Genomic DNA, 25,843 nt, shown 5'->3' with positions numbered 1-25,843 from the left:
TGAGGCTGCGTAAAAAGGCTCCTTTGCCTGTTGTTTCTCTTTCTCCCATCCATTTCACTCTCATCTGCCCACTTGTCTTCCTTTTTTGTATTTAACGATAGACAACAGTTGTGGGGAAGGGGGATTTCAGAAAGTTGAAGGTGTTGTGATAGAGCCATCACTTTCAGTGGTTTACATATCAGTTTCTTTGTTATAGGAGCCAACTCCTACGGGCTGAGGTCCCTTCGGCCTCCACAATGAAATATTTGAGGGGGCTGCCCCCCAAAGTTGAAAGGCATTGACATGTCTTGTGATTAGTTATGTGGGGTGGGGCTTACCTCCCCCCCTAAAAAAAATCCCTTGCCCTCTGACATCTCTTTTTTGAAGGGCTTTGAAGCAGGGAATGGGGCTTGTGCTAGGGTTTAGGTTTGTGCTTCAAGACTCCTGACCACCCCCAAAAAATGAAGACACAGTGAAACAGGATTTTAGTTTAAGTTATTGGGCAAAATTTAGGCCACAACTTTATTGAATACAGAATGTGAGTGGTATTGGCTTAGGCACTGGAATCATCCAAACTATATCAGACTCCCACCCGCATCGCAGAGAATCTGATAAAAGGGTGAAACACCGCCAGAGGGAGCCCCGCCGATGCAAACCGACTCAAGCTCACCCCGGTGCCCCCGTGGGGTCCTGGTATGGCCCTATACCCTACCACAGGGTTTTGGACAAGACCCAGGCCAACCCCTGATTCCTTTAACGGAATACCCTTGAGCTTGGAGGGGCAGGTGATGGCCGCACCTCCCCTCCCCTCCCCTCCCCTCCCCACACATTGCTGATCCAATGCCTAACCGCCGAACCTTACAAAGTTGTGATAATTGCTACGTGATGGGCGAAAACCAAATGGCTCTGCCAATCCGCCAGATGGAAAATTTCCTACCAGACCCCCATTGCAAAACAGGCAACCAACAACGTCCATAGCAAGGCCAACACACCAGATAAAGGATGGGTGGGCGGGTGAACTGCTGCACGAAGGCAAAGAGGTCCAGGAAACATCGCACAGGGATTAAATAATGTTTCACGGCCACTCCCCAAGCCAAGCCATTGGCTTTAGGGACCAAGTGGCCATGAGATGACCAACCAGAGTGGAGAAGAGCATAGCCCTGCCCACACCAGGAGGTGGGAGATGCCTCTTTGAAGAGGATCTGATTTGTTGGATGGGTGTGTTTCACAGTCCTTTAGCTTCCTGAGCTTTGCTTCTCAAGTTTGGTGTTTGCAGATCGGCTCATCAGCTTCACGAACTTCCTTGGTCCCAAGGCTCAGAAGCTACCCTGAGCTTGGCCTGCAAGTTAGCATAGACGTTGTGCAGTTTTACAGATCTTTGCAAAGAATAATAAAAAACCAGACATCCATCCCCTGGCGGTTTCCTGTGCATCTCCCCCACAAGTAACATTTATTGTGTCCATTAATCAGAGGGAAACAGTGCCAGATTAAACCCTGTGGAGGCCCCTAGGCAGTGAAAATCTCAAGGGGGGCCTTGCAAATTATCTCCTAATATGTTTTTGTAATTCTCTATCAAATCAATATTATTTTGATCCATTGTTGTGGGGCCCCTGAAAGGCATGGAGCCCATAGGCTGTTGCCTACTCTGCCTATTTGGTAATCTGGCAGTGGGTGGGAAACAGATGTGATTCACATACTTCTTATCCCTCCCCCTGTTTGTCAAGTGTACCAACTTTGGACAAAAGAATCAAAACTTGTAAACATCCAGCTTTACTGCAGACACCGTTGGCGATGGAGACTCTCTCATACTAACTTCTGTTGGCGGGGTGGGAGAATAGGGCAGGGAGATTGTCTCTCTCCAGCCTGAATAATACCAGAATGCAAATTGTATGGCTCCATTTCCAGACTTCTTCTTGGCTGGCATAAACAGCATGATAAAGATCAAAACAAAGGTGCCCAGGAAATGGCAAGGCTTGTCATCCTGTTCTTTCTCATGCTGACCTACTCCACTAGCTGTGCTTGTAGGGAAGAAAGAATTATTCCACATAAACCTCAGAAATGCAGATATATAGCTCTTGGTGGTCTGCAAGCTTGCACTCTGTTACCATGGACAACCGAGAAAGCACTGAGCTTACATGTAAGGCCGCTGCTCTCCAGTTTGCAGTGTCTGAATGTTACAAAAGATTAGCTCTCTGAGCTTGATGCATTAACATCTTTTCTGTAGAACTGAACTGATTCTATCATTGTGATCCAGTTCTGCATTGAAGCAATGCACGTGTTTGGTTTGTATACCCCTCCCATTCCACTTAAAGGATAATCGAGCTTTATTTATGTTGTGTATATCAATACTGGAGGCGGGGGGAGAATGTCCCTAAGCTGTATTTTATAGAGGCCCATATTGAAAGTCAGCGCACTGAGAAATGACTCATAATATAAGCATGGCAGTGGGGGTAGGGAGAGAGAATTTCCTATGTGATCATTTATAAATTTCTGGCCACTTAGTGGAAGCTGCATTATTAGAAACATTTGTATATCTTAACAAATGTATGTTCTTTATGTGCTTAAGGCTGGTAAAATATTTAAATAAAGAGAGCTGTGTTATCTGTTGTTTTGTGCTAATGCATTATATAGGGGACATCAAGTTTAAGTACAGACTTCTTTGTTCACGTTTCATACCGTCCTTTGCCTCTCACTAATCATGCAGAGGAAGGCAGCCATATATGTTAACAGGAACTATAAATTGCTTTTGTCTGGTTAGCGGTAATGCATGGAAATTAAAAGGGGTAGTGGGTATAAAATTGCTACCTCCAAAAAGCCATTATGAATCTTCTCCAGTCCCTGTGATGTTTATGGAACTCGTTCTTTTTTGCTGTAATAGCTTCGTAAAAAAATCACCACGAGAAACGCACAGAGGAGATCAGTGTTTATATTCACATAAATACAATGCACTGTCTACTCTGTACAGGGTTTATAGGAGAATGTTGTTGTTGCTGTTGTTATTGAGGTGCTGAAATTCACTACCCCCAATTAAAACTGTGTAATATGATGCATAATTTTTCGCCTCTCTTCTGCCAAAATAAGACTCCCGTGGGCTTACAAATATGTACATCATTTATTAAATGCCACAAAATATGGACCCCCTTCCACTGACAGAGTACAGATAGGAGAAGCATTTGCAGGATGCAGATTTAAAGGTATCAATCAGAAAGTTCACGAGACAAGAACAAATTAGAATCCCTACATAGCGTGATAAAATCCCGGGGACAGGGTTATGATGGGTTACAAAGTGCAAATAGGTACATAAATATAATCCAGTGAAGAACTATCAATGTGCAAGCTTATATAGACTTTATAAAATTCAATTGAGTTAAAACAGACAACTATACATTCTCTCAAATGTCTAGAATCTGAGAGTTTGAACAGAGTAAATATGTACTCAGAAACAGAGAAGCACTTGGTATGCTGTCTAGCTACAGAGGGCTGGTGGGTGGCTGCTTATCATTTTGAACTTCTGTATGGATTGGAAGGAATTAACCGTGTAAAACCTTCTATCCTACTTCCATAAAAGGACTTGCTCTTTGGCGTTTGATTCAAATTTGAGATACTCAGGCATGCATTTTTGCAGCATGTAAATGTTAAAGCACTGTTAATGGAGCATGTCTTTTTCGGTCCATAGCTGACTGTTTTCTTCTGACATTGTAAATCATGCCTATGGGATGTGGTGGCCATTGCCTAGGAACCTAGGGCCCAGATTGAAGCATAAATCCACCCCTACCAAGTAAAGGAATACAAACATCCAACAATAACCTTAGATTGAAAGATACATGGCTTTTGGCTAGTCTGTTAGTGTCCATCATAATTCCTCAAATATTTTGTCTGAAAGGAACCTTTCCATTTGGTTCAAACAGCAATACAGTCGTACCTTGCTTCTTGAACAGAATGCACTCCCGGAACCATTCGAAAACCAAGGCGCAGCTTCCGATTGGCTGCAGGAGCATCCTGTAGCCAATTGGAAGCCACGCCGGACTTTCGGCTTCTGGAAATCGATCAAAAACCAGAACACTCACTTCTGGGTTTTGATCATTCAGGAGCTGATTTGTTCAGGAGCCAACGCATTTGAGATCCAAGGTTTGACTGTAATTCAATGGGAATTCAAGTTATATTCCGATTTTCATTTTTTATTTTAAAAAGGAACAAGCTACTCTCAACTTGTGTCATGCCTGGATGATCTGCATCTCAGAAGGGATGATCAGGATGCAAGTCACAGAGCTGCAGGGTTAATATTTATCAGAATGTACAAGAAAATTAGAGGAAGGACAAATGAAAGGATATGTGATCTGCTTAGCATAAAAGGCTTTGAGAACAAGGAAGAATGTGGAGGAAAGCAAGCATCTCTTTGACAGCTGTGGGCTGTAAGCAGTTTGACCACTCAGAAATGTGACAGCACAAGTCCCTGCAGGATCAAGACCAGCATCATTCAAATTCCAGGAGAGATCCCACAGGAGGACCTAGACAGGATCATGAAATCCGGTCCAAGCTGACAAACTATAAGGAATGCAATCCAAATAACAAAGCTGATTCCAGGCCAGAATCAGATACAAGGAGCTTACTTGAAGCAGGCACAAACAGGAATGTCGAAGGGCAAATAGGCGGATAGTTAGGGCAGATATATAACAATATTGAAAACCAGATATCACCCAACCCTAGTGTGTGTGTGTGTGTGTGTGTGTGTGTCAGAGAGAGAGAGAGAGAGAGAGAGAGAGAGAGAGAGAGAGCTCTTAACATTTGTGTCACAGCCTGGTACTTGATCTTTGTGTTTTATTAAGCAAAAGAAAAACCTTAAACATGGTGGCAAGATTTGCAGCGACATATTTTATCCACGTACGATTGTTTTGCATGTGTGAGTAAACTGAGTACAAATATGACACGAACATTTTCCCATGATTAATTCATGGCACAGCCCTCTCGAGTTAATAAAAATGTAAAAGTAGCCCTCAGAGCAATTTCAGTTGTGCATCCTTGCCCTGTGATTTTATATAGGGTGCCCACGCTTCAAGATGACCTGTTTATTCTACTATGCCCTAGTATTAACTATCCTGTGCAAATTCTCCCTGATGCCTAGGGCAAGGGAGAAGCTTTAGGAAATGGAGTTGGACTCAGACTACCTGTGGCAGCAATCTACCGATTGGCGAGTGGAAAGAGAGGCCATTTTTGCCTATTCTCACTCATTTTAGCCTTCTGTGCCCTTCAAATACTGCTCCAGGTGATCAGGAGACCCTCCAGAATACATGGGAGGTGGCACTGGGGACTGCTGGATTCACTATCTGTGAATGGAACCAGCCCTTCTATTAATGGAAAGGCAACTCTGGATCCTTCCCAGGGTGTGTGAACTCCCATTTTAGATTCGTAGAGAAGAAATGTAAAAACTGGAAGGACTTGCACTTCCTGTTGTTTCTTAGATTTCCCATAAGTGCTCTAAGTGAGCTACGCATCAAGCCCTGGCCTGTAATTAGCTAATTCTGGAAGTCAACTTCCTCCTTGCTGTATCTCTCTGTCGATGCAACTTCCATTAGCTGCAGTCAGTGTTTCCAGACATAAATTGGTTATAATGAAATTTTCTCCCCTTTGTTTTGATGGGAAGATAAAGTGCAGCCACATTGCTGTCACCTGAAATGCCACAAAACAGATTTAATTACAAGTTGCTAAACTAAGTTGGAGAGCTGAAGGTTAGAGTTGCTACTTGACTTTGAGGCTTTCATTTGTGGCTATTCACGTTAATGACTTTCAGTCAATTCAGATTAACACACATCCAATAAGTTTCAAAGGGTAGCGCTTATTACCTCACCACAAGCTATCATTACCATTCTTTTGTTTCTTTTATCTGTCAAACACATTGCCAGAGGAAAGAATGTCATGCTTTATTCATATTGTAAATTCTCCGTATGAGATCCCAGAAATATTTGAGGATGTTTGTTCTTTTCCTGTTACTGTGAGATTAGATCAGAGTTTCTATAGTACGGTAGTGATAGGAAAACACTTACTTTGGTACTTCACATTGGCTTACTGTGCAGAAATGTCCAAGAGCGTCTTCTCAGCATATCTCGGTAAAATTAAGTTGAACAAAAAAAGGTGTGCAACAAGATGTTCTTTTGAAATGAACACATGTGAGAAACAGTCCCAATGGACTGCAAGCGGATAAAACACTCATTTTTAAAAACTCGAGTTTACTTTCCAAGACCACCTGCCACCTACAGATCTGTCTGTTGTAAATGTTAATTCACAGTTGATCAGCTGTAAACACTGATTTCCTTGTAATTAGGCAGATTTTTTAAAATCTTAAATTATTTTACAATAAAAATGGAGAGTGGTATACATTTCTTCACCTGCTTTTCCTTCTGGATCTGTACCTGTCTCACTCACCTCTGCCACACAGCCCCAGAAGGGCGTCTGTCAAGGAGCACAGCTCCCAGGCCAAAAAAAGGTTCTCACCCTTGCCCACAATTAATATAGACATTTCCACGGTGGATGTCATGAGTATTCTTATCCCACGTTATGCTGCCATGTGATGTGACTATTGGCAAACCTATTTGGAGTTTTGCAACCTTCTGACTAGTTGCAAGACCTTAGCCAGACCTAGCAGAGTACACGCAGAATCCACAGAAGAAATTGGCGACTTGGCTGCAGACAGGATAGACGAAGCAGGAACCAGGAACTTGTAGTTAGGTGTTTATTATATACAGTGGACTATTTACAGGAACAGAACACAGATCTTTGCTCTCTCTGACACAACTCACAACCTCCTGCACTCACACAGAACTCTGAACTCACGAACCTCTGAACTAACACATTCCAGTTAGTAGGCCATTAATTATCACTCCCTTGAGAGAGCTTGACCAATCAGGGAGCGGTCTCCATGTCTCTGTTATCACCAGGCAGACTTACTCCTTCAGATTGCCTTCTGGCTGTCTGCCAAACCTTAATTGACTCTGTGTGAGTCAATTAACACAGTTTCCCAACAGTGACACTAGGCTACCACCATGTACATTGAGGTACATGTATAAGAACCAATTTGTAATGTGTGGATTGACACTGAAGCCTCTTTGTCTTTAAGCCTGGGACCATACACAAATTTCCCTGGAAATACTAAACTCAGTGGAACTTGCTTGCAAGTACATGTGTCTAGGATGTGGCTGCATGATTATTTTTGTCCATTCCTGGTCTGTTTAATTTTCTTTCCCCCCAACATCCAAAGGATCCTTGATTTAATGTACTCTACCATCTCTGCCCAATTCTGCAGAGCACCTGCTCTTCTACTTTTGACTGTCAGAGGCCATGCTACCCATTCAGTGCATGATGGATGATTATTTACTTTGCTGTCTCTGCCATAGTCTAGACTTCCTTACTTTCCATTTTCACCTCATGGCCTCATTCACTGTTTGCGCTGGTGGCTTTATTTCTCCCTTGTCTGATGTCATTCTTGGCTAATAAATCTATTGGTAGCTATGTTCTTCCTCCAAAACTCAAGTGATTTAGATTATTTGCATCTGGGATGTATCTTATGTAAATCTTCAGCTGTTACTGCTTCTCTCTATAAATAATCAGTTACTTAAAGTTAGTTCTCATTGAAATAAATGAGACTTAAGTCATGTCTAACTCGTCCCAGTGGTTTCAAGTAAGTTAAACTTAGTTTGGATACAGTCCATAGTTAATATTGATGGAAACAGAGCAGGAAGAGATTGATAACTAAGATGGTGTTGTCTTGATAATGAGGTACAGAACTTAAAATATCATAATCAACATTGTTTACTAAATATAATATTTGGGATATTCTTTGGCAGAAGAAAGCTTCAGTCTACTTTTTGTTTCCAATGGTGGCTGGGTATGAAAATGTTCCCCATACCCTATATCAGTCTTCAGGTACTTTCTTCTGCATGCCTAACACATTTTCAGTTTTCTGAGTGAGATGGGAATAGCTTAACCATTTTTTTCTACAAAGTGTCAGGGACTCACAGGGCTCTGAGGAGCACGTGGAAGAGGTAGCAAGGCCAGAGGCTGATGCAGGGGAAGCAAGTAGCTTCTGAGCAGAATTCAAAGTGTTGGTGCTGACCTTTAAAGGCCTAAATGGCCTCGGTCAAATATATCTGAAGGAGCGTCTCCACCTCCATCGTTCTACCCAGACACTGAGGTCCAGTGCCAAGGGCCTTCCGGCGGTTCCCTCACTGTGAGAAGCGAAGTTACAGGGAACCAGGCAGAGGGCCTTCTCGGTAGTGGCACCCACCCTGTGGAATGCCCTCCCACCAGATGTCAAAGAAAGACAACTACCGACTTTTAGAAGACATCTGAAAGCAGCCCTGTTTAGGGAAGCTTTTAATGTCTGATGCATTACAGTATTTTTATGTTTTGTTGGAGGCCACCCAGAGTGGTTGGGGAGGCCCAGCTAGATGAGTGGGGTATAAATAAATAAATAAATAAATTATTATTATTATTATTATTATTATTATTATTATTATTAGGTTTTGTGCCTCCCATAAGACAGGAGCCATAGCTGGAGGATGAGGAGGGGTCTGAGTAGTCAGAGATGGTGGAGGAAGGTCAGGCGATGGCTGAAGAGAGAGGGCTGGCAAAATTCACCCTGTCCCCTCACCCACTGCTCCCTAGGATCTGGCGGAAGGGGAGGGGGTGGCTTAAAGAGCCAGGCACACTTCAATCTAGGAGAAGTCACAGGTTGCTTGTACTTGTGCCATCAGACTAGAGCACTTAAGTTGGCATGTAGGCACGGCCCCCTGTTGCTCCAGCAGTCTGGCTCGAGGCACAAGCCTGGGGAGGGGTGGCAGCTGCCTAGCCATTATAAGTTCATAAATAAAGAATTAAATAAATAAATAAAGTTCATAAATAAAGAATTAAACTAGTGGCTGAATATGCTCAAGACAGTAAGAGGCAATAATTAATAATAATAATTAATAATATCATTTCCTAATAATCTCTGAGAATAGGTGTACCATTTTTCAGCTTCCTGAGCCCCGTGGAAGTATTTCCAGGCCAACTCAAGGCAGTTTTTTTTCTGAGCAGTTAGAGGATACAGTAAGAGTAGGATTGTGGAAGCCACGGGTGGGCCCAGTGAAGGAGGGAATCCAGCTAATGACACAGTGGCAACAGGATCATTCCTCCTCCCCTTGGATCCAGCCCCTCCCATGGATCTGGGGGTGGGGGGTTGAATAAGCAGATGGCAGCTCAGAATAATGGTCTTGCTGAGGTTGCGTAACATCATGCTTATGTTTGAGCAGGCCAAGCAAAATGCCCAGACCTAGCCACAGTGCCAGGAACTCCAGCTGGCACTGTCAATTTGTTTGTTCCCTCCCATGCAAATTGCTGGTGCTAGCTGCTTTGTTTCCTCCATGAGTTGTTGAATGAAGCCCCATGCTTGTTTGCAGTGCTTTTTTCCCCTAAAAAAAAATGTTTAGGGGTACTCTCATTTTCCTACTCAAATTGAAATACTGCCCCTCAATGAGGCCAAATTTAGATATATATATTTTTTGAAAAAATATTTAATCATTTTTTTAATACAAATAACAACGGCAAAAGACACATACAACCAAAACCATATAACACAATTTGACAATTCAGATTTGAATACACAGATATACCTATGACTACACCTTTTTAACAATATTTTCCCACCTCTCTCTCCTCCCCCTACTTCCCACCACTATCCGCCTAATCACTTAAATATTCCTTCCAGATTTCTTCATATTTATCCATTCTTAATTTGCATCGACATACAATTCATTCGTATGTAGCTAATCTGCCCATATTATCAATCCATGTGCTCAATGGAATCTTTTTGCGGCTCTTCCAATTCATCAAAACAAGTTTTTTTGCTTCTAATATAGCACGGTACATCCATTTTTTTTGACCCCTTGTAATCTCCCAGGCCAAACTTAGATTCACAAAATGTTTAGGGGTAGACATACCCCTGCGTCCTCCCAGAAAAAAAGCACTGCTTGTTTGCATACCTAGAACTGCACCAACCATGACTCCACATTGCTGCTCTCCTATAAACCAAAATATACAAGTAAGGGAAATCCATTTCACATTTTTAAAGCACCAGCCCTGCTGTAAATACTGCATTTAAGTCTACAGATTTTTCATCAACCTCATGATCCTCATGCCTATTAAAGTTTAATCTTCAGATTTTTCTCAGGGACATTTTTTTTTTCGTGGAACTCTTTTTGGTTTGGTAAATTATTAATGTCATTAAAATTTATAATTTTCCTTCATTACCTCTAGGAAAATAGGAGTTTTTAATGTGAAACATAATTGTCTCATTTTGCAATTTGTGTTATGATAACTGAATGCAGCTAAAGCAGATTTAAATATTTCCCCTGAGCAAAATAGCTAGGTATTGCAAACACAATAATTGATGTTCTTTGTCTGCAAATAAATAAATACACAAATGGATTGAGTACTGGGAGCCTGAGATGCTTTAAAATAATCTTTGGATTTAACTTCCTGAATGTTCAGGAAGATAAAATATTCAGTATGTAGTTTTGGGGGCGGAAATGGTGGTGGTGGTAGAACGTTTTTCCCCAGAGGCCTCCAAAGAGCATTAGCTGCCTGTGGGATGCTGCCTCTTACAGAAGGTAACAAGCAAAGCAAGCAGTAGCTTCCACTGACATAGGTGCTGCCCCTTCCATTCCCAGACCATAGGTTATTACACTAAGATCACTACATCTCTTCTATGCCTTAGAAGGGGAATGTGGGGTTAACAGAAGTTCTTACAGAGTTAGCAAAGTTAACAGACAAACTGCGATAAAAGGACAATAGGGACTTTGAAAAAGAATTGGAACCTTTTACAATATATTTTCAGAAACAATAATAACAAATGGACTCGGCAGGATTTAAATAAACATTTACAACTTTATTTACACGAAACAAGAAATATAACAATGTGATAACATAGTATTATATACGAACAGCAGAATGTATCATTTGATGCAATAAACCAGAAATGGGAGCTGGGGGAAGTCAACAGGGAGGGGGGAATTGAAAAATGAATATTTAGTATTGATATTGGAAATTTGTTTTGAAAATGTATAATCAATAAACAACAACAAACAGAAGTTCTTATAGACTACATTCTGTCTCCCCCATCTAGCATATTTTTAGATGTGTGAGCTACTTAGATGTGGTTCTGTCTGTTTGTCTCAATCTCTTCCCCACACCCCTGAGTTTTAAGAACAACACTGAAGCTCAAACACTTCCCATTGTTAATACAGGCAACCCCCATTTACGTGTGTTCAATATGTGTGCAATCATGCACACGTGCATCATGCTGAACCCTGAAAGTGACCAGAAAACGTCACAAGAGGGGTAGGGGGTGGAACGGGGTGTTTGCAGGCTTTTCCAGCGGTGTCTCAAATATACACAATTTCACTTAAATGTGTGGTGCCTTGGAATGTTACCCCCACATAAACTGGGTGTTGCCTTTACAGTGCTACCTTGGGTTAAGTACTTAATTCATTCTGGAGGTCCGTTCTTAACCTGAAACTGTTCTTAACCTGAAGCACCACTTTAGCTAATGGGGCCTCCTGCTGCCGCCATGCCGCCAGAGTATGATTTCTGTTCTCATCCTGAATCATAGTTCTTAACCCGAGGTACTATTTCTGGGTTAGCGGAGTCTATAACCTGAAGTCTCTGTAACCCAAGGTACCACTATATAACCGAACCTGGAAATAGTTTCTTATGCAGCCTCCCCCGCCCCCCGTTAACTATTTAAATAAATACTCTGTATGGGAAATTGGTAGCTTTTGAATTATCATGTGCTGTCGGTCGTAAGTTGTGAGAATTATGTCAGCTTCTCATAATACGTTTGCCACCGAGGCGTTTCCCCTGGCCACAAGAGTAAGAAAATAATGAGACTATTAAGTACAGCTATGCTTGATCAGACCAAAAAGCAATGCTTTGCATGTACCGTTGGGTTTAATATAGCTTGTGTTCATCGGTATGATCTTGATTGGATGTAATTGACTTTAAAAGAAGAAGGACTGATGCAAAAGAGACACACTCTTGCCTGAAACCCCAGAAAAAAATCTTGAGTAATGTTATCCCGGGCACCAAGAATCTCGCTCCCTATACAGATTAAGTTGCATAAAGTAAGCGACATTGTTGTGCCACAAGCACAAGTGGAGGGCAGGACAAAACAAGGTGACTCATGTCAAATGTGTTTTCATATCCCTTCCAAAATAGTCAATTTAATCAGATGGAATATTCTCAGAAAGCATGGATGCTCTGACAATATCCTATGGCACCTGTCATTTAGAAAGGGGGGGGGGGATCTTCCTGGATTTATTTTCTTTAGTTCCAAGAAAAAACCATGTGCTTTTAAATGAGCTGTTATTTAGCTAGTAGCCTTCGGATGGTTTTCCATTAATACCTTGGTCTGAAATCTGTCCTCCATCATCATCATCATATTATGGCACAGGATAGAAAACACTACAAATAATAGGTTCAGATTATACTTATCTCGTAAATTTAATAAGCTGTGGTTATTTACTCGTACATTAATACATGACGTAAGAATGCCATTTAGTGAGGATCCTGCTTATTCCCCAGGAATATCTATATTTCTGGCCACTTGATAGGCTCTGTGTAATGAGTGGTGGTTTTTATGGTTGATTTAATTGTCTTGTATTTTAGGGCATGCATGCCATAAGTGCAAGCTCCTTTGATTAAAAAGTGCCTGATTATTCTGTTGATAGTTTTGCTATAGCTATTATGAGAAAATATACAGCAATCCAACAAATGTTTTAAATTGAAGTTTCAATTTGTGACAAATGGTGGGATTATATTGTACATTGCTTTAGGATGCCCCATGGGAAGTGAGTCATAAATGAAATTAACAACCACCACAACAAAACAACCACAACTGTCTTCACATGATAAGTCTGAATGAAGAAGAAAAATGCCGTAGAAGCATAAATTTCCTCCATTTTAATTATTCTACCTATTTACTTATTACACTTAGACTTCACTATTCCCTTGTGAAGCCTGAGAAAAATATTTGAAGCTATTAATAAGTAGTTCCTCATCCAGACACTGAACAAATTTATCCACACTTCTGTTCACCCTGCCACTTTCCTGGGGGGGAATTGATGGTTCAGAGCTGAAATTGATGGGTTAACGCAATTGCGTTTTCTGCAGATTGCAGTTTGTTCCGATTTAGCACTAAAGAGCAGCCTTCCTAGGGAAATGCAGTGGGGCAAAGGAAAAGCCACTCAGACCCATGCCTAGAAAGGATGGGGCAAGCGAAAGGTTGCTCGGAGCCATGCTTTCTAGGCACAGAATGTCCTGTGTGGATGAGGTCAGAAAATGGCTAAGTTTTCACTAGGTAAGAGCACCGAGTTCTCGCCGTCTCAGTTATTTTCTGTTTTTTAAAAAATGTCCTCAGTAATATATAGGTGCTGGACTTCAATAAATAAAAGATTCATTCAAAGTACAATTTACCATGGAAGTGGATTCTAATGAATTCGTTTCTTTCCTCACAGGAAATCAGTGACAATGAAATTTTGGAACTGGTGCACAGTGCTCTCGGGAGGATGACCGTCATACGGCAGATCTTCCCTCTGTCAAGAGAAAACAATCAACGATGCATGAGGAATAACCACCGGATATCTTCGCTCCTCTGTGACCCACAAGAAGGTTATCTTCAAATGCTTCAGGTCAGTAGCATATCTGTTGAGTAAGAGGGCCCATCCCTTCTCTTTTCCCTGGGAGGAGGTCATGACCTGTGACTTTACTAGGAAAGTTTCACAGGAGTAATAGAACAGGAGAAATGCAAATGGAAGGACTAAGGTCTCAGTGTGTTCCACATACAGGATGTAAATGGCTGTTAGCCAACCCTACTATCTCCGCCCCCTAGTTTCCAAATGCTTTAGATCTAATTTTATTGGCAGTCCATTGCACTGACTCCTGTCAAATCCTCTTGGGATGCTATTTTATGTAAAAAGTATGTTATGTTCTATTGCCATGTATTAAGCAATTTCATAGGCACAAATGTATTGACTTGGGAAGTTGAACATGGAAATTTTGACAAGAGCTCTGCTGAAATGACTTACCTGGTTTTTGCATTCCTTGGCGTGTGTTGAAATTTGCAATTTTTGACGCTTGAGAATATTCTTGTGTGGTTTGGTTGTGTGAATATAGATAACCGCCACAACCCTAGAAAGAGCTAAGCACTCCTAAGCTCATTCAGAATTTCTGACCCAATATCCTTTAAAAATCAAATAAGACTAAACAAACTGTCATAGCCAGGAATGTGAGAATTATATTCAAAATGTCCTCACAGGTACATTGGATTCATGTTTATACATTATCCCATACCTAGAAGCAAGCAGGAAACTCAAATTGTGGGGAAAGGAAAGAGAATAGGACTTTTCATTGATTGTAAGGAAGTCATAGGAAGATGCTACATCAATAGTCCACTATTCTGGAGGTCCGTTCTTAACCTGAAACTGTTCTTAACCTGAAGCACCACTTTAGCTAATGGGGCCTCCTGCTGCTGCCGCACTGCCGGAGCACAATTTCTTTTCTCATCTTGAAGCAAAGTTCTTAACCCGAGGTACTATTTCTGGGTTAGCGGAGTCTGTAACCTGAAGCATCCGTAACCTGAAGCGTCTGTAACCCAAGGTACCACAGTACTATTGTCCCAATTTCCTGTTGGTGGGCTTCCTATACACACCAGGTTGACCGCTATGGATTCTGGGCTAGAAAAGCTTTTTGGTGTGACCCAGTGGGGCTCTTAAGTTACTTCCCCACCCCACCTCATTGCTGGAGCCAAAGCACCTCCTCTTGGGCCGTTGGAGATTCTGCACCTGCTCAGTCTTCCTGTTCCCAGTTGCAACTGAAGCAGTAGAACAGGAGTGATGATTATATTAACTGCTCCCCCCGCTAGACCTCAGATGTTGCTTAGAATGTTAATGGTAAAACATTTACTGCTTTCTCTGCCAGATTGGAAAGAGTGTTTCGGTGTTGTTGTTTCCTTTTGAAATGTCCAGTAGTCATCAAATCAAGTTAATATGGAGTAATAAATAATACCTGGCCCCCTTTCTTACTAGCTGTTGCTGGCTCTGTTTTGCTATACTAAGCAAGCAGATTTCTGCCATCTTCTTAGGGTAGTATTTATTGGGGCAAATAAATGCAACTACTTAGAATATAAGCCAATAAAGAAAAAATGTTTAGGTCACAGCATATTAACTTTAATCTGATAGAATTAGCTAAAATTCTGCCGAAGCTACTTGGTTCTGAATGTCCTCATGAACAGCACCCAAAGGTTTTCTTTATTGGTGACAAACCTTGTAAAGCTCTGTCTGACAAGCCTAGTAAAACTGTCCATAAAACTCAGACAGTGGAGCACATCTCTCCTAAATTGTGTGTGCTTTGACTGTGCAGTGCCTACCTTATTCCATCAGATCTCTTGCCAGCATTGTCTTCTGGCCCTTATTTGGAGCCATGAAGCCAAATGTTTAAATAAATTTAGGTTTTGTTTGTTCCAAATCTCTCAAGTGGGAGGATTTTGATGGAAGGTCTTGACGGTAAGTGTATGGGAGGCAGAGGATGAGTTTGGGAGGCATGTTACTACATTCTCAATTGTGGTAGAAGCCCTGCTTCATCACACACAGAGACCCTGCCATGGCAACCTGCCACACACTGGTTTACGTTCGAGTGGCACTTTTCTATGAGTTGCAGATGTTTCTGGGATGCGCTCTCACTTTGACCATTTTACCCTATTGCTCTGCTTTATGCTACACATTTCTGCCCTGCTGACCTTCTCATCCCCTCGGGATCCAAATTGGCTTTGCTTTGCAGACCTTTGATCTGGCTAGAACAACGTGTGTGGAACAGCAGCAGCATGCATTGGTTTAAATGCCTAAAGAGAACCTACAAGTATACGCATATGGGTTCTCTTCTGACATTTAAGCAAGTGCACACGAGTTAGGTGAAGAGTCTTCTGTCAAGACAAAGCTTGCCTTTATGTGCATTTATTCCACCCAGATTCAAAATCTGTCAAGGTCTTTCACTGGGGCACTGGCACACCTCAGGGTAGACAATTACATTTCCACACTGTATTAATTTATTAACATACCTCTAACCCAAGCTATATCAGTTTTTTTTAAAGTGGGGGTTTTTTTGGGGGGGGGAAGCTATTGGGTTGTTGTTGTTTTTTGATTATGTATTTTGTGGTTTTATATTTTGATTTTATTCTGGGACCTCCAGATTTGCCCTGGGACCTCCAGTTATAGGGCAGTATATAAATTCAATAAATATCAATAAATATAGATATCAGTTGATCTCAGGGCAAGATACAGCAATCAAACCAAAAAACATGAAGCGTAACCAATAATAGTCATGTTCAGCATAAAATCTTAAATGCTGAGCACCAGCAAGCATCACAAGCAAGTCAAATTCTAAGCTATTCTCACAATAGGCCAAATGCCTGAGTAAAAAGCCAGGTTTTAATTTGGTGTGGAGGACAGCCCTCTCCCACCTCACCAGATCTTAACTTTAAGGCAGGAATATGTAGTGAGAGGTGCTCTCTTAAGTATCATGCTCTCAATCCATTCAGGGTTCTAAACATTATGACAAACACTGTGAAAGTGGGGAGGAAGCATATTGGCAGCCAGTTCAATTCCTTTAGGATTGGTGTTGAACTGCAAACTCACTTCCACCTTTTGCACTATCTACAAGTTGCATGCCATTGTCAAGGGCAGCCCCAAGCAGAGTGCATTGCGGTAGTCTAACTGGGAGCTTATATGGAGCATGGACTGCTGTGGCCAGACTCTCTTTCTCCAGGAACAGTTGTAGCCAGTGGGCCAGCAAAAAGCACCATGAACCACTGAAACTACTTGAACTCTGAGTGACGACTCTAGGAGCAGTCTCAGACTGTGTACCTGTTCCTCTAGGGGGAGGCAACTAGCTAAGTCTAGAGCAAGTCTGTTACTCAATTCCCGAATATGCACTGCATGCTAGGAAAATGGTTGTCCCATTCTTCACTCTATTGATCATATATGAGCTATTAAACACTAACCAACAGTTTCTGGCTGAGGGCCCTCAACTATTTACCCTGAACCTGGGAGTCAACTGCAGTATCTCTTGCACACTTCAACTGGAAATATGTGTCACGTTAACATTGCTTCCCACAATGGAGGCTAATTTCATCTTAATGGGACAATTGACCTATAAGTTCAGACGTCTTGCCATCATTGGAAGTCACCAGTGATGTGACCTGGAGGCAAGAAGAAGCACACAGTGTTGCACTGCTAGAATGCGAGTACGTTGTCCTAGACATAATAAGGGTAATATACTGATGTGAGCACACATTTTCAAAATGACTCCTGCTCTATTATTAGTTGTGCTGTGTGATGCAGATCATCCGTTACCCCTGAAATAATATATTTACCAGCTAAGGTGTAGGGTTTCTGTTATTACTGAAAAATAATTTCACAGCTCTGTGCTTCTGGGGTGTTTTTTTTAAAATGTTATTTCTATTCACATTTTGTGTGTGCTTGCAGGAACTGATTTACCTAAACTCAGTATGTTCTTTTGAGTTTTTATATTTAAAATATGGGATGAAAGGATCTGAGGCAGCTGACGTTACTCCGTCTAAACCCCAAAAATAAAAAGCATTTATAGTACCGTGGGGGATTGAAGTAGTTAAACGCACATGCTATGAGCTGAGTTACAAGTTCTTAGTTCAAACATAATCTTAGCCATGAAGTCATAGATTTGTCACTTTGGGAACAGTTTGCTGGACTAGATGGGCAGGCTCTTTTAATGTTCATTGAGTGCTTTTACATAAACCAATAGCTTCAGACCTTATTCACCCTGAGCTGTAATATGACCTACTTTACAGGTTTGTTGTAGATGTAAGGTTATTTTGAACTTCAGTCTGCAGAGCCAACAACAACAACAAAACATTCTTGACGTACAGTAGATATTAACAAGCTTGAGGTGCAGTACCCCATAGACCAAAGGCGGAACAGAAGTCTCCCAGTGCTACTGATTGGGTTTGTCTTTTCAGAAAGGCCCAGAGCCAATAAAAAATGGTGGCAATCCAATAAGATGATCTAGGAGGAAACCATGGTCAATGGTACTGAAAGCTGCCAAGAGGTCCAGAAGAACAAGCAGGGTTACATTCAACCCATCCATTCCCTGGTGTAGTCATCCAGCAGGGTGATCAAGGCTGTTTCCATCCAATAGCCAGGCCAGAAACCAGATTGCAATGGATCTAAGTAATTACTTTCCTTTAAGACTGCCTGGAATTGAAATGCCACCACTCTTTCAACGTTACTGAAGAATGAAATATTTGATACCGGGCAGTAATTGCTGCCCTTTTCAAAAGCGCCAGCACAGCCTTTTGCCAATGCTCTGCTCTTCTCCTTGACTTCAGCATTGCAAAATTGCACTATGCAGGGATTTGGAAGGACTGATGTTTCAACAGCACCAGGGGGTCATATCTGTATCAGTCACTACTATGGCTACTGCCTGCCCAAGCAGTTCCTGATGTTTATAAGAACAGTCTGTTAGTTTTATCTTGACTGCTGTAGTCCATTCTAAATATCTGTTAAGGAATAGGGAAAGAATATATTTCTCCTACTCCACCATGTTAGATCTTAGTTAACATTAGAAGTAATATTGCTCTATGTACAGCCCCTCTGAGAACCTTTCATCAAAGTCAATAGTCCATGGATTGATTCTGGAGATAATTCTGGGGTCTTTGGAATGTATGTTACTACAGTGGAACCTTGGTTCTCAAACGGCTTAGTTGACGAACGAATCGGATCCCGAACACCGAAAACCTGGAAGTAAGTGTTTTGGTTTTCAAACATTTTTCAGAAGCTGAACGTCTAACGCAGCTAGAGTGCTTGAGTGCAGGAAGCTCTGTAGCCACTTGGAAGCCACGCCTTGGTTTTTGAACATTTTGGAATTTGAACAAATGACAGCATCATCTATGAGGTCCAGCCCACTGGCAGAGGAAGAGGAGTGTGGGGGGAAGTGCACCGCCCCCGGCAGTGCGATCCCCAGGGTGCCATTGCAGCTGCCCCCCTGCCTGCACTGGGCGCCCTACCCCCGCAGGCAGCACCCCCCGCCCCCAGGACGCACCCCTTGCCCCTGCAGGCAGCGTGCCATGCCTCCGGGACCCACACCCTGCCCCCACCTTCTCTTCACCCCCGGTGCTGGAGCATGAAGCTCTGCCACTGGTGCAGCCATGTGGACATGCCTTTCAAAGTGCTTTGGAAATATGTGAAGGAGAAATGTGGTTTGATATGGGATGATAACAGGAAAAGAACAGGAATAGAATTTGTGTGAATAACCCAATGACTGTCAGTCTGCTCTCAGAAACAGAAGCCAAGTCATTTTTGTCAATCAGGGGTTGTTGGGGGTTTTTTGCCTAAGGGACACGGTTGAGATTGAATTTGTGTCATCTGATTACTATAAATCTTTTGTTACTCTCAGAAGGATGTTGATTCTGTGTGTGTGTTGGGGGGGGGGTTATGCAAGTAACTGAAGGACACTTGTTACTTGAAAGATATGAACAACACAGACAGAGAGAAATTGTTCAGGGAGTTATAACTGTGTGTAAAAGAGCAAAATGAAGAAAAAAGAAATGAAAACTGAGTATTGGTGAAAATTCCCTGACAGGGTGATCCATTAAATAGTGAAAGAGTTGCTGAAAGAAATGACTGTAAGTCTTGTCACTTGAGTCTTTTAAAAACTAGAATGGACAAAGGAGCAGAAAATAGCTGTATTTAAAAAAGGAGAAACCTCACTGTCATATGAGATGGACTGAATCTATTTGAATGGCTCTTTTGTTTTTGCTCTTCTTTTTTCTTTTGGGTCCCCCCCCCCTTTTATGAAGAAACCTTACAATACAAATTACAGAGTTCAAACAGTACATAATTTTTCTTTTGTTTCAAATAAAACAAAAGAAGACGCTTTTCAGTCTGCAAATGCTGATCCCATAAGTATGTCAACCACAAACTTCATCTATTTCTGACTTGGATGATTTTTAATTATTCCAAACTGTAACATACTTTTGGGGGTAGAGGGGGACTCGTTGTTTTATTTTTATGTAGGATAAGAAAGAAAGCCATTTGACACAACAAAATCTGTTTCTGCTTTTTCTAGCCCTTTGGTCACAAAAACCTGATGGGGAAGCTTCTCTGCTACTGCTAGCTTCCAAAGCCTGTTGTGCCATCAATCTCTCCAATTTTGTGATTTTTCTAGAACACAGCTTAGAAAAGGGAAAGAGTTGGGAGGGACTGGTCCAGGAGAATGAACAGTAAAGGGTAAGACCAGAAGGGAGGGGTCTAAGAAGAAAAGAACAAATTGGAAGGGGAATAGCTGAAGTAAGGAAGGTTGATGCGCATGTATATTGGTTTGAAACACTGGACCAAATTTTTGCCTAAAGCTTTCTCATTTCCTAGGTCATTTTAAAGCTCGGTTTACAAGCATTTGTGTGCAAAACTGCTTCCAAAAGAAATTGACTTTTTTGCAGGATCAAAAGTGTGGGGTAGCAACTCCTTGATAGGATGTCATCTAACTTCCCCACAAACAAATCAGAATGAATGGTCAATAAGCATCCAACATCATATAACCTTCCCACAAACTTCGTACAGATGAGGCAGGATGAGTTCTGTTTTGGCTCGACTCTGTCTCTTTGAGCTTTAAGTATATAGTAGAATTTCATAATACCTTACCATGTGAATACACATGGCTCTAAAACTCCAGAAAATTCTGCCTCTGGAAGAGTGGCATGTGTTTCAGTTACCTCCATCTGCTACAGTCTTGACAGATGACAGTTGTGTCCACTCATGGAGTGTGCTTGGCAACTGAAAGTCTTGGGATACTCAGCCTGAGAACACATTATTCAAGCAATGGCATCTGGCAATCAGCTTGCTTTCCTAGTTTGTGTCTCTCCCCATTGTCCTCTTGTCTAACTCGATACCTAGCCTTGCTGACTATTCTGAACCTGCCATAGGTATGATACTGGGTCATTCTCCTGCTGAGCTGCCTTATTCTCCTGAAAGATGTTTCTTTTTGATTAAAGGAACAGAAAGTTTGAAAGAGTAACTTCCAAAAAAAGAAAGAAAGAAATTGATCCTGATCTATTGAACTTGCTCAGCAGTAGAACGTTCCAAGTTGTAGGCAGGTTCCCCCCTTTTCACCATTATATCCTCTTTGTTCCTGACTGCCGGGTGAGGTTGACAGTTCACCATACCAGTAATTTGCTCCTGGATTTCCAAGTCCCCTTTTAACCTAGTTTGGAATGGACCCTGTATGGGGTTGACCTACACACATACACTTGATTTTGATTTGATTTCCCTTCCTTCCTCAGCACTTTCTGACTCGGAGCTTAATGTGTGAAGTGGCTCCAGTGACGAGCATCAATTTTAGGCCACACTGGATGATACCAAAACTTCTCTGAAGTGTTTGATCTGGGATTATTCATTAATGTGTGAATCATCCCATAGTGCAAGATTATACAAGTATATTCTGAAGGAAATCCCAGTGTTCAGCGGGGTGTATTCCCAGGCAAGGAAGTATAGGATTGCAGCCTTAATGCATCAGTGAAGGCCCTTTGCATGTAACCTTCACTGGATGGGGGCTGTTCTAACAAATCTCTTTTCTCAGGGCTATTTTTTCAGCCAGAACTCACTTAGTTCTGGGACCTCTCAGGTGGGCACCATTGCCATTATATGAAAACAAGGGATGAATTCATGGTGAGTTCCTGCACCTCCTTTTCTAGCTGCAGTTTGACATATGAAAGGGAGCTTCTTGTGGCAATGTTGACCAAGTTTCCAAACAAGGTGATGCTGGCATGGTGAGGAGCTACATTGGAGGGTTCCTTCCATGAATACTAGGTCTTCATTCTGACATCACTTGCTGAACATGTTACACCACCAGAGCTCCTGAAAAGATACTCAAAGAACATGGATTATAATGAAGATGGACAATATCACCAATTCTTTCAGGATGTATTATGCAAAAGTAATAAGAAGTACTTTTGTATGTGTCTAGTAAAAGGTACCTGGGTCTTGCAGTGGAGATGGTTGTCTTGCATATTTGTGCATATTTAGTGCATATTATGTGCATATTTAGAAATGTATTGAAAGTAGCAAAGGGGCTTCTCCATTGTGGCATCCTGACTTTGGAACTTCCTCCCCCTTGAAATCAACCTATATTTCAGGCACTTTTAGGCACCAGGTTAAAACCTGCCTTTCTGCTCAGATTTCTAAGCTTTCACTTGAGGTGGTTTTAACGGCCGTTTCTACTCTTGCATTTTTAGTGTATTGTGTTTGGTTTTGTGAAATGTTATTTTTACCTGCTCATAGATCTCCAGATGTGGGGCAGGAAACAAATTGTCTGAATAAAATAAAGTATTCCTTCTCCCAAGTGTGTAATGAGGAAAAATCAGCAGTGCTGCACAACTCAGTAAACCCAAATCAAAAGTGGTGACCTTGTTTTTATTTTCTCCTTAGCACTCCTTTTCTACCAATCGAGGCACACTGCTCCTGAGATAATTCTTCAGTTTCCTCTTTTCTCATGTCTTGAGACCACCTGGGCAGGGCTTGCATAGCGGTTCAGGAATTTACATGAATTCCTTGTTATCACGCACCTCCATGTGCAGTGGGTGTTCGCAGCAAATTGAGATTTGTGGTGGTGCTTGAGGTAACAAATGTGAGGAAGCTTCCCCCCTTTCCTCCTTCACAGCATTTCCATTTTTGGCAGCAAAAGTGTGATGCTGTAAATATCTTCTCTGACACCAGAAGAGAGTTGTGTGAGGGAAACGTGTTCACTTCTATGAGTCCGTAACGGATGGGGCCCCTGAAAGGGATTTGAAGTGACAGCAATGTGGAATTCTGAATGTCATGTTTAAAGGAGGGAAGGTAGCTGGAAAGGTTCTTGCTGTATCTAAAGCATGGGAGGGAACTGGGGGAAATTAGTTTGACCCTGATCCAGAAACACATTTGTGGTGGTGTTGTTTTCCTTCTGTGCAGTGAACTGCAAAGTTTGAAGGGGCCTTTCCGCGTGGAGTGATTTTAGTAAGTCGCTGGTGGAAGATGCAGAGTTTGAGTGATGTGTATCTCTACTTTGAATTCATGTATATTTTCTAAACTTTTTTTTTTTTGAACAGTTCTTGTTTTAAGGCTGTCATGATTTTTACTGATTGGTTATTAAGCTTAAAATACTCAGTTCTGTAATTATAAATATTTTAAATTGTAGATTTCACTGACAAAGGATCAGAGTGGTCTGAAATGTGATGGGAAATAGTGTATACTATTTTTCCTACCCTGTGCTTTTTGCTCATTTTCTCAATCTGAAATTTATTCGGTCCCCAATTTTCTGCTTAGGTTTCCTACCTATAAGCAGCTGCTTACAGCCGTGCTTCTTGTGTTGGTGTAATATAGCTGCAACCCTATGCATTGCCAATAACGACGTCAAAGGCACCCGCCTTTTCTACTATTTGAGTTTTGGATTCCCTGCCCGTCACTTCTTGTCACCATTTGGATCTCTGGAATGTTCTATTTTCCAGTAACATCTGCCCCCTCCATTCTACCTGCCCATCTAAACATATGAAAATACTTGTGCTTCAGGCATATGAGAGAGAAGTGGATTCTGCCTTAAAGAGAACATGCACATTAACAAGGAACAAAAAACCTAGAGTGAGAGCACACATACTAAATACCATAAACCAGGCATGGGGAACCTGTGGGCCTCTGGATGTTGTTGGACTCCAACCCCTATGAGCCTCAGCTATCAGGACCAATGGTCAGCGACTGTGGAAACTATTGTCCCCCAACATCTTGTGAGCCACAGATTTCCCATCCCTGCTGCAAACAGTGAGGGAAATGGGAAATAGGCAAGCTGTCTGTGTCCTCAAACAGCAGTTTTTGGGCAAATATATATATATATATATATATATATATATATATATATATATATGATGATCAGAATGAACAGTCTTCAAAATAAAGAATTTTTGAAAAGGCACCACATGTTATATATACCTCAAGAAGGAATTGTCTGGTAAATACCCAGGGATGGGGAATATAGCAATGCAGGAACTGTGGCAGATAGAACATGAAGTCAGTCCTAGAGCTTTCTATAGAGAGAAAGAGAAAGTGTATTCTTGGAAAAAGATGCTGTGACTTCCCTCTCTCCAGAACTATAATAGAACAGTTCAAACCTGAGAGTATGTGTAGTGCATTTCACGCTGGCTACTAAAACTCAACTCTACAATGAATTACTAATATGAAGTGTGGGTGTGAAATGGAATTCATCAGGGAGCAGAAGGAATCTGGTCTCTCACATTCGGTACATTAAACAAAATGGTCTTGTTTCACCTTCTATGCGTAAAACCTGCTTTTAAGTGAGCTACAGAACCCCGATGAGAAGCTCAGTATAAAAGGAGAATGGGGAGTCCAACTAAATGACAAATACTTGCTTGAACGTTGCTTTTGAAATGTGGTATGAAGAGACAAAAACTGGAGTTGGGTAGAATAATAAGCTGCAGACTCAAATCCCCTGAGGTTAAACTTTGGCTATTTTTGCAGCTCCATTGGCACTCTGATTTGAGTCTCCTAGAACTACCTTCTCAGATTTAGTGATATTGGTGCAATAGCATCAAAAGTGTAGGGCAATCAGAGTTTCCTGCCCTTTCTATAATTTGGGCATGGATGCAAAAATGGGCCTGTAAGGCCAAGTCACAATTCAGAGCTCTTAAAATAATCATATTTAATCTGCTGTCAGTTTTGTCTTTGTAATTTTTAGACATGCTTTCAAGGTGTTAGAGGCAAACTCAGATATCAGCTTGTTTGGAGAGTGACTGAGGTTAAAAAGAGAGAGAGAGACTTGTGCATCAAGGCCCAGGTGAACACCCCCAGGAATAATAGGAACACATTGACACAGAATTTTAGTTTAAAGGTTAATGGGCAAAATTTAGGCCGTGACTTTATTGATTACAGAAATGTGAGTGGCATTGGCAATAACTATAACTGACTCCTGCCCACTTTGCAGGAAGTCTGAAAGGGTAAACCACCAACAGAGGGAGCTCTGTCGATGGCAACTAACTGAAGCTCACCTCGGGGTTCCCGTTGGGTGTTGGCATGGCCCTGGCCCCTCAAGCAGACTTTGGACGAGATCCAGACCCACTGATTTCTCTAATGGAATACCTGGAGGGGCAGGTGATGGTCGCACCTCCCCTCCCCCACATCTCACTAAGCTAATGCCTCACCGCCTAACCTTATAGAGTTGTGACAATTGCTAAGAGGTAGGCGAAAACCAAATGGCCAGTGCCAATCTGCCAAATGGAAAAAAATCCTACCTGGCCCCTGTTCCAAAACGGGCGGCCAACCGGTGTCCAGAGCAAGGCCAAAGTGGACACTTAAAACTAGGGTGGGCGGGCGGGTGTTCAGTGGCATGAAGCCAAATGAAGCCTTTTAGAGGCCCCCACAATCACGCCACCACTCTCTAATTGGCCAACAGACCAGTGACACAATTGTGGGGCCACTGTGGGCTCAGGATCATCCCCCTCCCCTTCCCCTGGGTGTGTGGGGGGCATGGCCCACACGCAACGCAGACACTCTAAAAGGAGGATCCAATTTGTAGATTTATGTGGGCTCTGTGTCAGCAGCCTAACCGGGTCAAGAATGAACATTTTGCATTGAATTCATCTGGGGAAGAAAATACAGAGATATGGGATTCTGGCTATGGAGAGATGCCAGGTATTCAACTCAGAGGATGGTAATCTCAGTTGACTTACTCAAGAGTCTTACTCAGAGTCAACCCATTGAAAGTAAAGAAC

The 25,843-nt window shown here is 41.9% G+C and overlaps 1 protein-coding gene across 6 annotated transcripts in view; it reads left to right on the top strand.

Moving 5' to 3' along the window:
• The window catches only part of GRID1 (glutamate ionotropic receptor delta type subunit 1), a 707,273-nt gene that overhangs the window by 559,589 nt on the left and 121,841 nt on the right, over positions 1–25,843 (top strand). For all 6 annotated transcript variants that reach the window (XM_081004876.1, XM_081004878.1, XM_081004877.1 and 3 more), the window contains exon 6: positions 13,524–13,697. In XM_081004876.1, the coding sequence (XP_080861002.1) occupies positions 13,524–13,697 (174 nt within the window). The remainder of the gene's footprint in view (positions 1–13,523; positions 13,698–25,843) is intronic.

This window comes from Podarcis pityusensis (assembly GCF_964106645.2).
Source record: "Podarcis pityusensis genome assembly, chromosome: 5".
Lineage (NCBI taxonomy): Eukaryota > Metazoa > Chordata > Lepidosauria > Squamata > Lacertidae > Podarcis > Podarcis pityusensis.
This window is presented reverse-complemented; position numbering and strand designations above follow the sequence as displayed.